Below are 16,074 nucleotides of genomic sequence, written 5' to 3' on the forward strand. Positions count from 1 at the left end.
ATGCTCCGTCCTTAGATAAATAACGTCTAAGAATAAGGGGGAAAAGCTTTATAAGTATTGATTTGAAGAGATTAGGTCCTCGTAAAATAGCATTCGCTATACGAAACGTGACAGCAAGCGTCAATTTGTAAGCGATATAATAACTAAATGACCCTTTTTTTTTAAATAAGTCTGCAACAAGGCGTTGTTGTTAATAACACATTTTAACTTAAATGTCTGTAATAAACATCAGTCTTACTTATAAACTTGTTTTAGCGTTAAGAGGTGGTTAAGAATTGCTTAAATAACTGTCAAAAACATCACCGGTTCTTAGTTTAAACCTTAAGAGACAAGATGGCGGCTTGACTTACAGCTGATCGAGTAAATTTGTGTTTTAAGCATGGCTTTGCGAAATTTTTATAAGTAAGACTTGTAAATGAAATTATAAATAACCCCCACTGCAAAATTAGTAACCAGTATATCTATTATATAAAAATATTCTTTGGTTGAACACAAATCGGTTCATAAATGACCGATTTCTGATAAAAAAACACACAAAAAATACACGTCGAATAGATTTTTTAGAAGTCGGTTAAAAATACTCGTCAACCATCATTAATAAATACAGTTACATCATGACTTATTGAAATATCTATTGCAATTATTCACAAAATAAACATGAGATATAATTGTCATCGACGAACAAAAGAAATTTTAAAAATATTGTTTAACGAATAAATTCAATTTGAAAGCGTGCCGAATTTATTATAGTCCACTTAAAACAACACACGAAGAAGTATAATTAATTGTAAACGATTAATATTTGCGTGTTTCCGTTAAGTTGGCAGTACTGAATTCTGAATAATGGTTTTAGGTTCTGAGGGTTTTAGAAAACTTGCAACATGAATAATTTTAAGAAATTGTATTTTATGGAAGACGGGCTCAATGGACTTGCTTCCAGAGCCGTAATAAATAAATTAAAAAAAAAATGGTTGTATTTAAATTATATTACATTCAGGAAGAAATTAAACTAAGTATACAGTTATTTATGGACCGGTCATCAGGACCATATTTTTTTTTTTGTCACAGTGTCCTTAGTTATTAATACAAAAACAATATATTTCCAGAAAATATGCTAATATGCGCATTAAACGCAATAATAGGGGACTGTCCTGTGTTTGATTTTGTACATTATTCTATATGTAATGGTTAATAATACGAAAAAGAAACCCTCCTGCGAAAACTACATTAAAACTGGTTAAAAAATGAGCCAGTAATTCATATTTCAAATATTACTATGTGCCGAAGTGGGCGCGAAGTGGGGATATCGCTTCATCTCTTTCTTTCGCACGCGTCGTAAAGCCCGATGACGTCACACGTGGGTATTGCGCCTCTTTTCTGTTTCTTGTTACTTACCCCTTCTACCGAAATTGAAAGACTTATAACTTGTTGATTTTTTACCGGATTTAAATAATTCTTTCTGTGTTATAATGTATATAACGTAAATATTTGATAATAATAAAGAACAAAAATGAGTCCGGTCCCCTATTGCACGTTGCAAATCATGATATGGAAGATATATGAAGCATTTTACATTGTTTTTTTCTACTTATCGGTAGATTGAGTAGCCATTAGCGAAAAATATTTGTGTGACAATATTCCCAATGTCCGCTTTAAATAATCTTAGAACTCTTTGATTACATTACTGTGCATTATGTAGGTAGATACATACTCATATTATATCTATACAAATATAAAGCTGAACAGTTTGTTTGAATGCGCTAAATTACTAAACCGATTTTGTATTTGCACTCTTAATAAAATAATGACCCATTCCAAAATTGCCAATTTGTGGGAATCGTTAAACAACCAATTTCTATTTGCGACCTTTTAGTTTTTCCCTTTTTTTTTCATTATAGGTTTCATTTTTTACCTATCTTTAATAAGTTCAATTTTATAGCAACTTCAAAAAAAAGGTAGCAAACAAAAATTAATTTTTCGACGACTGCCACAAATTAACAATTTTGAATTATTTTATTAAGAGTGCGATTTGTACTAATAAGAAGCTACATTACTTCCGAGTGCTATATATTTTTTATCCCGGGAAACTATTAATCCTAAAACTTCTTCAAGTCGACGGAGCCGTAGGCAAAAGTTATTAAAGATCATCATTTCAGCCGGGAATCGTCCACTGCTGGACATAGGCCTCCCCCATTGAGCGCTACAGGGACCGGTTGACAGCCCTCATCCATCGGACTCCGGCGACCCTCACCAGGTCGTCGGTCCATCTTGTGAGGGGCCTACGCTGCGTCTTCCGGTTCGTGGTCGCCAGTCCAGAACTTTTCCCAACGGCCATCAGTCCTACGAGCTATGTGCCCTGCTCACTGCCACCTGAGTTTCGCTAAGGCCTATGTCGGTCACTTTGGTTCTCCTGCGGATCTCCTCATTTCTGATTCGATCCCGCAAGGAAACTCTGAGCATAGTCCTCTCCATTGCCCTTTAGGTGACCTTCAGCCTTCTGATAAGGCCCATAGTGAGCGAACACGATATATTTTGCGATTATAAGAATCAGTTAAATGATTCGGTGTCAAATAGATATATACAATAGTATATAACACAAAAATAATAAGCTACAATTGCATTTAATTCCTTTATTCCTAAGTTTCATAAGGCTAAGGTCAAAGACCATACTGCCTACTAATATCAAGTCATTCTCCATGATAATAAATTACGTTTAGTTTCTCGTTATGCAAATAAACGTCACAACTTCAATAACATTAAATTGAATTATCGAATAATATCTTTCCTTTATTTACACAAATGTATTAAAAATAATCGGCCTCTTTCAGCATTTGTGCAAATATAACATATTGTACTTAAATATATTTGTATTAAATCTGTGTTTAATATAATTATGGCTGATTATAGTTTGCCTTCGATATTTTTCTTTTAAGGAAAAAATACGTAATATGTTTTTAAAAACATACATTTTAATTTAAAACTTTGTTTTCTACTAACTAACTACTTTTCTGGGTGAAAATATCCATCTCATATCTAGTGCAGAAAAAACTATCAAAAAGTACTAAAAAAATGAACAGGTTGTAACTTATAAGCCTATATTTTAATTAACAAAAGTAAGTGTCAAAAACCAGATTTATTCTGACGTTATACGGCAGGCGAAAGAGAGAGATAGAGAGATTTTTTATTTATTCCTGACAATGGATAAATAGACAATACTTAGGGTTGTCACCTATTTTATTGAGGGAATAAACAAGGCCATTTAAAATTAGAAAAAAAAAACATATTGGGCCGAAATAAAGTGCTATTTTACTTTGTTATTTTGAGTAAAACATATTATTCTTTTTTGTAATTTCTAACAAATAAAATTATTTCTGCTTAAGGTTATAGCTTAAGGTCCATTTTTCATAAATTTTGTTTCACCTTTAATCTGGGTAACTAAACAAGTATTGACAAGTAAAGAATTTAAATTCACGTCTAGTTAGTGATTAGTTCTCGCAGTTGAAAGAAAAACGTAAAAATAATTAATATGCATGGATATTTCGGCCTTTAAAATTTAATACGACGAAATTTTAAAGGTGAAACAAAATGTATGAAAAATGGACCTTAAGCTATAACCTTAATATCTATAACTCCTTCACAGCAATATAGTACGATTGCTGTATTTTAAGAAGATAACTTCTATTCGCAATTTATAATGCATAATATAGAAAAATATTTATACACCGTTTTTCTACTATATGTTATATTTACTTCCGTGGTTAAAATAGTTATATTGTGGATATTGTGTGATTAATTTCACGATGAAAATGCCACTAAAATTATTCATTCTGTGGGGGATTTGTCGCCACAGATAATTATAGTAACATATTTTATGTATGTTGGCAACTCCGAAGGGACGACAATATACTAGCCAACGGCTCACCAGGATACGAAATAAAGACCAGGCTCACCATCTTTACCAAACATTTTGTGTTCCTTATTTATCCGACCACCATCGAAGAGTACAAAATACGTGGAACACACAATTCCATGCTTCTAAAGTACACATCATTTAAATTTACAAAAAACACTAAGTAGATTGGAAGCAATGTAACTGACCAAAAATACTCTTATTTAGATATAATTTCGTATTTTTTTTATTAAATATGTATTCAGTAATATACGACGCTATTTTATGGCTATATTACTGTAATATTTTGTTTTTACAGGTGGATTTTTATTATATTATTTGCTATTGGTAAAGACTGTCGTAGTTACGCGGAAAATCGGTTCTGATTGAGATTTTACTGTGTTTTTAATAATGTAGTATTTACAGGCATTAAACAGTATAGTTAGTTATAGAGCGGACATCAAGACCAATGTGCTCCAAAAGTTATTACTAATTTCAGTAAATTTTTTAAAATTTTAATCTTTAATTTCAGTTCAATCAGTCGAAAATCTAAAACGATTTATACAAACTTTCATCCCCTATTTTAGCCCCTTGGGGGTAGAATTAATCAAAATCCTTTCTTAGCGGATGCCTACGTCCTAACATCTACCTGCATGCCAAATTTCAGCCCGATCCGTCCAGTGGTTTGTGCTGTGCGTTGATAGATCACTATGTCAGTCAGTCACCTTTGAGTTATATAATATATTTACAAGATGTCCGTGTGGCAAGATGTCACAGCGTCCTTAGTTTTACAAAAATAACGTATTTACAGAAAATATACTAATATACGCATTAAAAACGTGCAAATCACGATAAATATATGATATATTTTACATTAATGTTTTGCTATTTCACGGTACACTGAACCATAGCATGAGTGAAACATTTTTGTATGAAAATCTTCACAGTGTCCGCTCTATATAAACTTTAGCTATTTGTTATGAATATAATAAGATTCAAAATCAAATATAACTAACATGAAAATGTATATTATACCATTCTAAATCGCTGGTAGAATATATCGTCGTTGTAGGTGGAGAACTAAATAACTCGGATTTTGGCCATTTTGGACTTTCATCACTTTTGTGTTGCCCAAAACATGGCGCATATTTTGGCCTAACAAGCATTTTTATCTTTACATTATTATCTTATCCCGTTTCGAAATTATAGCTTTTTTATGTTAAAAGGGAAGAAATAAATATATTCAAATAATATATATTTTGTTGTAGAGAAGGTAAATAATTAAATAATAAACTGTACTTATAATCTGTTCAATAGTAAAGAAATTAAATAAAATGAGTTGTTTAATTCTTCCTCGAGTCTATTGTTTAACAAAATTAATCAAGTGTGTGATGAACTAAACAACTTGATTTGTTTAATTTAGACATTAAAAGTCCTAATGGTATTCACTTTAATAAACTCTATAATTGTAATTATTTAACCTTTTAATTACTTTACCATATGGTTTCTAGTGTGACAAAACTAAATAACTATACGAGTTATTTAGTTTATTTCAGCAAACTTACAAAACATTGTTGTGGCAGAATTAAATAAGAAGTTTTTATTTTTTTACATTTTTATTCTTCAGGCCAGAGTTTTTTTTTGTTAATGCATAATATAATAGATAATAAGACCCAAGATATATAAAAATACCGACATTAAAATTATTTATAGTTTTTTAGTAATGCTTAAAAATAACGAAAAAAAAAACAGTTAATCGCGTTTATCTCGAAACTAATAATTTTATTTCTTCTTCCCTGCCAGCCCGAGCTGGCTTCTTTGTTTACTAAGTATATTTTTCATTTATTTTATTGTCTTTGTTTATATAAGCTAATCTAATTAAGTAATAATTGAATATTCTCATGTACCTTGACTTATCATAAGTGCAACTATGTTCGCCTACGTGATGAATAAAGCATTTTTATTTTATTTATTTTTTTTACTAGAAATTTTGAGTTATTTAGTTCTCCACCTACAGCGACGATATTTGATATCCGCCCGGATAGCGACCGTACACAAGGTGTCAAACCGCATAGCGCCCCACGTAACCTGTCCGAGATCACCTGTATATCGCACTCTTAATAAAATAATGACCCATTCAAAAATTGACAATTTGTGGGAATCGTCAAACAACCATTTTCTGTTTGCGACCTTTTAGTTTTTTCCCGTTTTTTCATGTTATGGGTTTCATTTTTTACCTATCTTTAATAAGCTCAATCTTATAGCAACTTCAAAAAAAGGTAGGAAACAAAAATTAGTTTTCCAACGACTGCTACAAGTTATCAATTTTGAAATAGATCATTATTTTATTAAGAGTGCGATATATCCAAACAGACCGGCCTGTGTCGACTGAAGGGTAATCTCACGTTAGTCGACACAATAGGGGACCGGCCTATGCTTGATTTTGTACATTATTCTATGTGTAATGGCTTCAAATACGAAAAAGAAGCACGTCTGCGAAAACAGCATAAAAATTGGTTAAAAAATGAGCGAGTAATTCATATTTAGAATATTGTAATGTGCAGAAGTGGGCGCGATGTGGGGATATCGCTTCATCTCTTTCTTTCGCACGCGTCGTAATTCCCGATGACGTCACATGTGGATATTTTGTCTCTTTTCTGTTTCTTGTTAATTACCCCTTCCACCGAAATTCAAATGCTTATAACTTGTTGATTTTTCACTGGATTTTAATAATTTCTTTGGTGTTATAATTTATATTATGTAAATATTTGATAATTGTTAAGAACAAAAAGGCTGATCCCAGAACGCGACACACATGGGCCACTATGGCCGGTTTTTACACCTAGTGTAAGAATAATGATTTCTTATGTTTACGCGAATGTTAGATATTTAAACTAAACTATTTTTACGTAATTTATCGCGGTTTTAATATTTTACTTTTCTCCCGACGTTTCGAAGACTTTGCAGCCTTCATGGTCACGGGGGGGACTGAGGTGTTGTTCATCCGCAAAGTCACAGTTATAATATCTACCTACATTTTACAAATATACAACTTTTTAAAATTTTTAGCTGTTGGTGGTGAACCTTTGTACGGTCGCTTTTTTATATTCCGCCAATAGGTCTTAGTGTGTTCGGAAATGGACAGTCTCCTTAGTTTTCTTGTAACTTCTGTGGTAAAGTTCCTTACTTCCTGTCTCATTTTTTGCATACAATAATTATGATATTCAATTTCAGACGAAATAGCAGCTGTTAAGTACATCGGAGATCTCATTGGCACAAACGGTAAGTTTATTTATTATATAATAATAATATTAGCTTTATATTATATACTGTCCCACTGCTGCACGGGCCTCCTCTACTGCTGAGAGGGATTAGGCCTTAGTCCACCACGCTGTAGTGCGAGCAGACTTCACATACCTTCCAAATTATTATGCAAAACTTCTCAAGTATGCAGGTTTCCTCACCATGTTTTCTTTCACCGTTAAAGCGAACGATAAATTCACAAAATAAAGTCAAAGACAAAGTATACGTTAACGGTTGTTTCTAATATTATTTCTCGAACATTCTCTTGCAGACCACGTGAAGATCCATGACTTTATCCGGAGATGCCGAGGGTCCAGGAGTTGGAAGTTCGTCATTGACTTTTTGCTGCTCATGGAAGCTAAGACCAGTAGGTATTTTTTTTGGATACGTACACGGTGAAGCGACGCCACTACACCTGATGGTAAGTGGAGTGGGGTCCAAACAGTCCTGGATTTGTAAATAGGCCGTATAGGCCGCGGCCTATGGGCGGCAGCCTCTAAGGCGGCAGATTTCAGAGGACGCTCACTCGCTTTAATTAATTATTCGTTTATTAAACTTTAGTGCCTTCTATAAAACAAACAAATGGAAAATTACTAAGTATTTTAGAAACCTACATACATAAATAAACCTACCTACATGGGGCGGCGGAAATAAAGTGGCCTACACTCATAAAAAATATAAATCCACACTGGGGCCAATAGAAGTCGACTGACGAGTGATTACTCCTCAGTCGACACAATTATGCCTGTTGGATATACACAGGCTGATCCCGGAACGCGACACGTGAGCCACTATGGCGGGCTTTAACATCCTGTGTACGGTCGCTATCCGGGCGGATATTAAATATCCTATCACCAGTAAAAAACAAACATAAATTAATGTATAATTTGTGTCTTTCAGACTTGAGTGTCGTCGTCGAGTTATTAAGAGCGCTTACAGATGAACAAGGTAACACTGCCATTCTTTTTAATACTAAAGTGTTCTAAAGTTTTTGATTTTAACTCAATAATTATGATGATATTTATTGTTTAAATATTTTCTTTACAGACGTGTTCAAAGCATTCCAATCACTCAAACCGTTGATCGGTCACGATGATTTCGACGGCATATTTGAAATTTTACAAAAGATATCCGGAGAACGAAGTGAGTCACATTTTCTTTTCTTTTCTTTTCTTTTCTTTTCTTTTCTTTTCTTTTCTTTTCTTTTCTTTTCTTTTCTTTTCTTTTCTTTTCTTTTCTTTTCTTTTCTTTTCTTTTCTTTTCTTTTCTTTTCTTTTCTTTTCTTTTCTTTTCTTTTCTTTTCTTTTCTTTTCTTTTCTTTTCTTTTCTTTTCTTTTCTTTTCTTTTCTTTTCTTTTCTTTTCTTTTCTTTTCTTTTCTTTTCTTTTCTTTTTTTTTTTTTTTTCTTTTTCTTTTTCTTTTCTTTTCTTTTCTTTTCTTTTCTTTTCTTTTCTTTTCTTTTCTTTTCTTTTCTTTTCTTTTCTTTTCTTTTCTTTTCTTTTCTTTTCTTTTCTTTTCTTTTCTTTTCTTTTCTTTTCTTTTCTTTAAATTTGGTTTTTATATTCGACAGATTCTCACGGAGTAGCCGATTACTTCAGCCATGTGGGACATGCATCTGGTAAGTCATTATATAAGTTATAATAATCTTACAACAATAAAAATGAAAGTAGACGGTATTTAAGGCTATTTTTGTAGAACTTCGACAGTAATTGTGATGTGTTTGTACAGGAGTGGAGGGAGTGAAAGTGGAAGTGTCTAAGCTGACCGGCGGGAAGGGACACTCCGAGTTCCCGAAGGTGTTGAAAATATTTATGTCTGAAGTCGGTAAGTTTTTCACAGCTACCATAGCAACAAGATACCCTGGGCCCATCCCGTATGCGTCAAGGTCAATGGTTTTGATTGGTATGCCATTAACTCCCACGATTCTTATGAGCTATCTTACTTCTAACTGCCCGTTAATGGGCAACTGCGCGACATTATTGGACCCCACTTCACATTCCATCAGGTGCAGTGGGGTTATATAGACGCGTCGTTAAAATCTACCATCCTTTGTATGTCTGTATGTAAGATATCAAAACATCTATATCTTAAATAAAACTATTTTGCGGTAGACTGTCCGCCCCTGACCTCGAAGTGTGCAAAGTCTTCGAAATCGGAAGAAATTGTAATATTAAAACCGTTATAACATCCGAAAAATAGTTTATTTTTAACCGACTTCAAAAAAGGAGGAGGTTATCAATTCGACGTGATTTTGTTTTTTCTATAACTAATAAATCAATTTATGATTTACTTTCTACTAATCTATATATATAAAAATGAATCCCTATTTCCCTTGGTCACGCCATCACACGATTTCACTATTTTATTCACATATATAATTATATTTATATTCACGGCTGGATCGATTTTATTATTATTTTGTTGTGTTTGTTATTGTCAGGAGAAGGTTCTTATGAAATAAAAATTCAAAAAATTGCGCGGTAAATTAGAAAATTTAAGAAAACTTACGAAAATTTAAATTTTATATAACTGTCAATTGTTTGACATAACTGTCAGTGATTGACAGAATGCGCGCTGCAAATTCATAGTTAAGTCGGGACAACGTCTGTCGGGTCAGCTAGTGTATTATAAACTGAATATCGCAGGCTTGAGATTCCATACCTATGACCTATAGACGTTTGCTTCTTTGTAAAGTTTTCTGTTAAACTGTGAACGGTGATGTTGGTTACATATTTATTAATGCAGTACATGTGTAATTTTAACCTTTACTTATTTAATGTGTAACTTGTTTTACTTGTTGGAGACTTAATGAAACCCCATATATCAGGAACGACTTTATTGTGTGCGCGATATTGGTCGTGGCAGGAACGGAACAGGAAGAAGCAACGACAGTGTTGCCGTCCATTCAGGCTTGGCCATAAACCAACTTTATTTATTGTTGCCTATGTCACAAACTGTTTTCTGTTCCTTTTGAATAAAATAAAATAACTAACTTAATTGTTTTTTTTCAGATATGCGGGGGGCGTTTAATGTGTTAATATCCGCTACTAGGACAGGAGGTGAGCCTAAAAAATATTTTTATTTTATTTTATTTTATTTTATTTTATTTTATTTTATTTTATTTTATTTTATTTTATTTTATTTTATTTTATTTTATTTTATTTTATTTTATTTTATTTTATTTTATTTTATTTTATTTTATTTTATTTTATTTTATTTTATTTTATTTTATTTTATTTTATTTTATTTTATTTTATTTTATTTTATTTTATTTTATTTTATTTTATTTTATTTTATTTTATTTTATTTTATTTTATTTTATTTTATTTTATTTTATTTTATTTTATTTTATTTTATTTTATTTTATTTTATTTTATTTTATTTTATTTTATTTTATTTTATTTTATTTTATTTTATTTTATTTTATTTTATTTTATTTTATTTTATTTTATTTTATTTTATTTTATTTTTATTTTATTTTATTTTATTTTATTTTATCTAGAATTAAATCTATGGTGCCGTCCATTAATCACGTGAGGTTCGAAGCGGGGGAAGGATTCGGAAATAAAATCACGAAATATCACAAGGAGCGGGAGGAGGGGTTTGGTTTGGGAATGAGATATCGCGTGTATTTATTTATCGTTGATCGCGCGATTTCCCCGCGTTTCGCTACAACCTAAGACAACCTGCAACATGATTAACATGTCTGTCTGGACATTTTTATTGATCACGCGATTTCCCTGCGCTTCGCTACAACCTAGGACAACATGCAACATGTTAAAGTCTGGACATTTTTATCTTTTTCATTTTAAAAAAATAATCAGATTATACAGGTATTTAATATTATTAAAAAAAAATTATGTACGTTGTAACAAAAAAATACACGTGGTTTAGGGGGGAAAGATAGTCTAAAACCACACCACATATCACCAATTTTCTAGTTTTCTAGAGTTTCTAACCTACCCCAGGTTAGAAACTCACTACAAACATCACGTAATTAATGGATGACCCCTATACTAATATTATAAAGCAGTTTCTACGTCATGGCTTATATATGGAACTACTAAAAAGATTTTGAAAATGCTTTCACTAATAGGAATAACGAAAAATGTGTGCCGTAGTTACGCCTCTGCTTACCCCTTCAAGGATAAATGCGTGATGTGTGTTAACTTATTTCTGTTTAATTTAATTTCATTAGTTAAATGCCATCAGGCGAATGACAAGGTCGTCTCGTCATTCAAAGCAATAAAAAAATAAATGTGTAATTCAATAGGGAATCGGCCTATGTTTGATTTTATACATTATTTTATATGTAATGGTTAATAATACGAAAAGGAAGCACTCCTGCGAAAACTGCATAAAAAATGGTTGAAAAATGAACTAGTATTGATAACTTGTTGATATTTTACCGGATTTTAACAATTCCTTTTGTGTTATAATTAATATAACGTAAATATTTGATAATAATAAAGAACAAAAATGAGTCCGGTACCCTATAGGCAAGAAAAAGCTTTTTTTTTTATTTATTTATTGTATTTTTAAGGGAAACATACAAGCAATAATGAATAACATAAAAATAAAGCAAATTAAGTATAACATGGCTCAGTTAAGTTTCCACAATTAATTATTTTATTTATTACTTACAGACATTGGCGATGCTATTTTGGAATTCACGAATATATTGAACGTTGATTCTTTCGCGGAAGCTGTTTCAATAATAAGAAAAGTCACAAAACAATCACGTAAGTATCCTATATAATAATAATAATATCAGCCCTGTATTATATACTCGCCCACTGCTGCACGGGCCTCCTCTACTACTGACAGGGATTAGGCCTTAGTCCACCACGCTGTAGTGCGGATTGGTAGACTTCACACACCCTCATTCCTATAGAGAACTTCTCAGATGTACAGGTTTCCTCACGATGTTTTCCTTCACCGTTAAAGCGAACGATAAATTCACAAAAAATACACACATGATTTTTTATAAAAGTCAGAGGTGTGTTTGTGATTTGAACCTGCGGACATTCTTCTCGGCAGTCCGTTCCACACCTAACTAGCCTATCGCCGCTTATCGCAGTATCCTATATCAGTTAATAAATTGTTTCCTTGCTTCATAGTCTTTAATTTATTTTATTTTCAATATAAATTGTCTTTAGTTATAAGGGGCCGTTCAATTATTACTTAACGCAATTTTTGGAGATTTATGACCTATCCATTCCCCCTGTAACGCGCCGTAACGTTTTCCTATACGTCCCAAACCCCTCCAAAAGTTATGTAACCCTAAAGTTACAACTTTTTTCTAATATTCACAATTATTTTACGCAAAATACCGGAAAGTCGCTAAAATACCTTTGTTATTGTTTTAAAACAAAAATACAATCTATACTTATAATAAATCTGTAGAGAGGTCAATTATGTACATGAAATATATTTCCAAAATAACTATCAGGGGGTGATTAGGGATCGATACTGATGCCAAAAATGCAATTAGTAAAATTTTTGTCTGTCTGTCTGTCTGTCTGTCTTTATAACCGTTATAGAAACAAAAACTACTCGACGGATTTTAACGAAACTTGGTACAATTATTTGTCATACTCCTGTGCTGGTTATAGTGTACTTTTCATCACGCTACAATTAATAGGAGCAGAGCAGTGAAGGGAAATGTTGGGAAAACGGGAGAACTTACTCCATTTTTTAAGCTTCCGTCGTGTGTGCAACCTTAATGGTTAAAAGTTCCTTCGATTTCACCAGGATCCCATCATCAGACCCTGACCGGACAATCGGACCACCTGCATACCACCACACATTAAAAAACATCCCGACAAATTGAGCACCTCCTCCATTTTTGAAGTCCGAAATCCACGCGGGCGAAGTTGCGGGCGGAAGCTAGTGTTACATAAAGCCTTGTACGAGCCCTCTCTCCCGCGTCTGTTACGCATCGTAACGTTTTACTAGAACCCCCCCCCCCCCCCAAATTGCGTTACGTAATACTTGAACGGCCCCTAAGCGAGTTTATCTAAGTAATAATTAAATATTCTCATGTACCTTGACTTATAAGTGCAACTATGTTCGCCTACGGGATGAATAAAGCATTTTATTTTATTATTTTAATATCAGAGTACAATTCTACAGTGTTACTGCATGATCTCTATCAATCGCTTTTAAAACAATTCAAAATCCAAAGACCTCTGGAATGTCTAAAGACATGTGTATATGTGAATTATGGCTTGTTTTAACGGTGAAAGAAAACATCGTGAGAATTTTCAGGGTGTGTGAAATCTACCCGCACTACAGCGTGGTGGACTAATAATTTATTTATTTATTTATAAATTGAATCAAAGTTTACAGCACTTGACCAAAACAATTACATCTAACAATATAATCTAACTCTAAATTTAACAATATTAAGACAGTGAAATACAATTCGGCCTAATCCCTCTCAGTAGAGGAGGCCCGTGCAACAGATATTAAAGTTGGCATCCATTATAACCGTAACTAGAAAAATTATATTCTAAAATTACCATGCATCCGTCTCTCTGTTATATATTTATCATTTATTTCAGAACTGAAGTACGCTCTCGAAGAATTACTGCACACAGTACACAGGAGAAGTAAGTAATCAAAATATTATATTACTACTGCTTTGATAATCTAGAGCAGGGGTGGCCAACTTGGTAAGACCCAAGATCTACTTTTCACTGATGATACTCTGTGCGATCTACCAAGCTACATACATCTTGAAATCTTAAATGAAACAACATAGTTCAATACACAGTTTATTATTATAATGATTAAAAAATGATACAAATCGATGCGTGCAGCAGTTAGTGATCAGGTATGTTACGCGGTCTGTTCTACGTATTGATATTTTTGCCTTGGCACGATCGACTGGACTAGTCGATCGCGATCGACCGGTTGGCCACTCCTGATCTAGAAGGTAGATGGTCTATTTCGAAAAACGTAATCCGTAGTTTCGGATCGGATCGCACGTTTTGTTACTACGAAGTGTTACGGATCCGATCCGTTCGCAATATTTCAGACATGGAATTTGTATGAACTTATACCATCCTTTTTTAAAACCATCGGCGAGGATTAAGTTCCACTGCTTTCTCCAAAAAAATATACAGGCAATTGATTCTAACACTAAGGTAAGCTACAGGACTGTGACGGATGTAATTTGGTAATAAAGTTAAATCCGAAGTTCGTCGTTTCTTCGTTTCGGACCGACGCGACGTTTCGATGTTTGTCGAAGTAGACCCTCAGTTATTTTTAACCGACTTCAAAAAAAGGAGGAGTATCTAAATTCGACTGTTTTTTTTTACGTTCGTTAACTCTTTTGACTGGGTAAACCGATTTTGATGATTCTTTTTTTTTTAAAGCTGATCCTTTCCCTATGGTCCCATATAAATTTCTTTGCTTTTGGATCCTTAAAAAAGCCAAAAATAACAACTTAGTAACAAAAAATTATATCGCCTTCAAAAACCCAAAAAAGTAATTTAACATTACCTGTACACTGGTTACCAATTTTGGAGTCAGTGACTAATAAACTTGCTAGGAAGATAAAACATGAACAAATATACGAAAATAATGTTTAATTTTAATTACCTCCGACTCCAAAATTAGTAACCATTATACAGCCGTGCTAAGCTCAAAAGCGCTATCTCAAGAAAAAACACAAAATCTTGATTTTTATGTCGTCAGATAGCTTAAAGAAATATCCATCCAATGAACTTACCTAAATAACGATATCTTGTTTAGAACTCGTTACACACCTTAAAGAGTTTCTCTATCTTTTTTTTATTTTTATTTATTTATTATTATTCACAAAAGGCATAATACAAAACACAATCACTATAAAGAATAGGGGACCGGCCTATGCTTGATTTTGTACATTATTCTATATGTAATGGCTTTTAATACGAAAAAGAAGCACGTCTGCGAAAACAGCATAAAAATTGGTTATAAAATGAGCTAGTAATTCATATTTAAAATATTGTAACGTGCAGAAGTGGGCACGATGTGGGGATATCGCTTCATCTCTTTCTTTTGCACACGTCGTAATTCTCGATGACGTCACATGTGGATATTGTGTCTATTTTCTGTTTCTTGTTAACTACCCCTTCCACCGAAATTCAAAGACTTATAACTTGTTGATTTTTTACCGGATTTTAATAATTCCTTTTGTGTTATAATTTATATAACGTAAATATTTGATAATAGTAAAGAACAAAAATGAGTCCGGTACCCTATACTTAAGCACAAAATTACATTAAGACTAGATTGTATTCCTTAAACCTATGCCCTGATTGAAATTATACTACGGAAACGACTCTACAAAGATTTACATACAAAACTATATTTACAAAACTTCGATTATCTCGAAATAATGTTTCCCTGACATACCGCTTTGGCGCTTAGCACGGCAGTATATAGGTAATGTTAAATATATTTTTTTGTTTTTAGACTCTATTTCATTATTGATTTGGAATGTACTAAACGAATTTTGGATGGTGTTTCTACTGTTTATGGATCGTATCGCTTATCAGGCGAACGGCAAGCTCGTCTCGTCATTCAAAGCAATAAAAAAAAATGTCGACGCTTTGTGACACACTGATTTCCATGCACGTCAAGCCGTGGGGACAGCTTATTAAATATCACATAAATTTCTCAGGTCTAAAGACTACGATCAACGATATCTACAGGATCTGTGGTGTTGACAACTTCGAAGACGCGAGCAAGATTTTGGGGAAAATTTTCGAAACAGACAGTAAGTTATTTTGTATAACGATTTCTTATGTTTACGCGAATGTTAGACATTGAAATTAAACTAATTTCCGGTTTCTATCGCGGTATTAGTGTTTTATTTTCTCCCGACGTTTC

General features: G+C 32.8%; 1 protein-coding gene across 2 annotated transcripts in view; it reads left to right on the plus strand.

The window, feature by feature from the left end:
- LOC115452289 (serine-rich adhesin for platelets) overlaps positions 1-16,074 on the plus strand; it is a 41,882-nt gene that overhangs the window by 7,204 nt on the left and 18,604 nt on the right. For both annotated transcript variants that reach the window (XM_037447722.1, XM_037447726.1), the window contains exons 6-15: positions 7,124-7,171; positions 7,464-7,559; positions 8,093-8,140; positions 8,240-8,335; positions 8,762-8,809; positions 8,920-9,015; positions 10,203-10,250; positions 11,838-11,933; positions 13,758-13,805; positions 15,866-15,961. In XM_037447722.1, coding sequence (XP_037303619.1) covers positions 7,124-7,171; positions 7,464-7,559; positions 8,093-8,140; positions 8,240-8,335; positions 8,762-8,809; positions 8,920-9,015; positions 10,203-10,250; positions 11,838-11,933; positions 13,758-13,805; positions 15,866-15,961 — 720 coding nt within the window. The remainder of the gene's footprint in view (positions 1-7,123; positions 7,172-7,463; positions 7,560-8,092; positions 8,141-8,239; positions 8,336-8,761; positions 8,810-8,919; positions 9,016-10,202; positions 10,251-11,837; positions 11,934-13,757; positions 13,806-15,865; positions 15,962-16,074) is intronic.

Source organism: Manduca sexta, chromosome 1, assembly GCF_014839805.1.
Source record: "Manduca sexta isolate Smith_Timp_Sample1 chromosome 1, JHU_Msex_v1.0, whole genome shotgun sequence".
NCBI lineage: Eukaryota > Metazoa > Arthropoda > Insecta > Lepidoptera > Sphingidae > Manduca > Manduca sexta.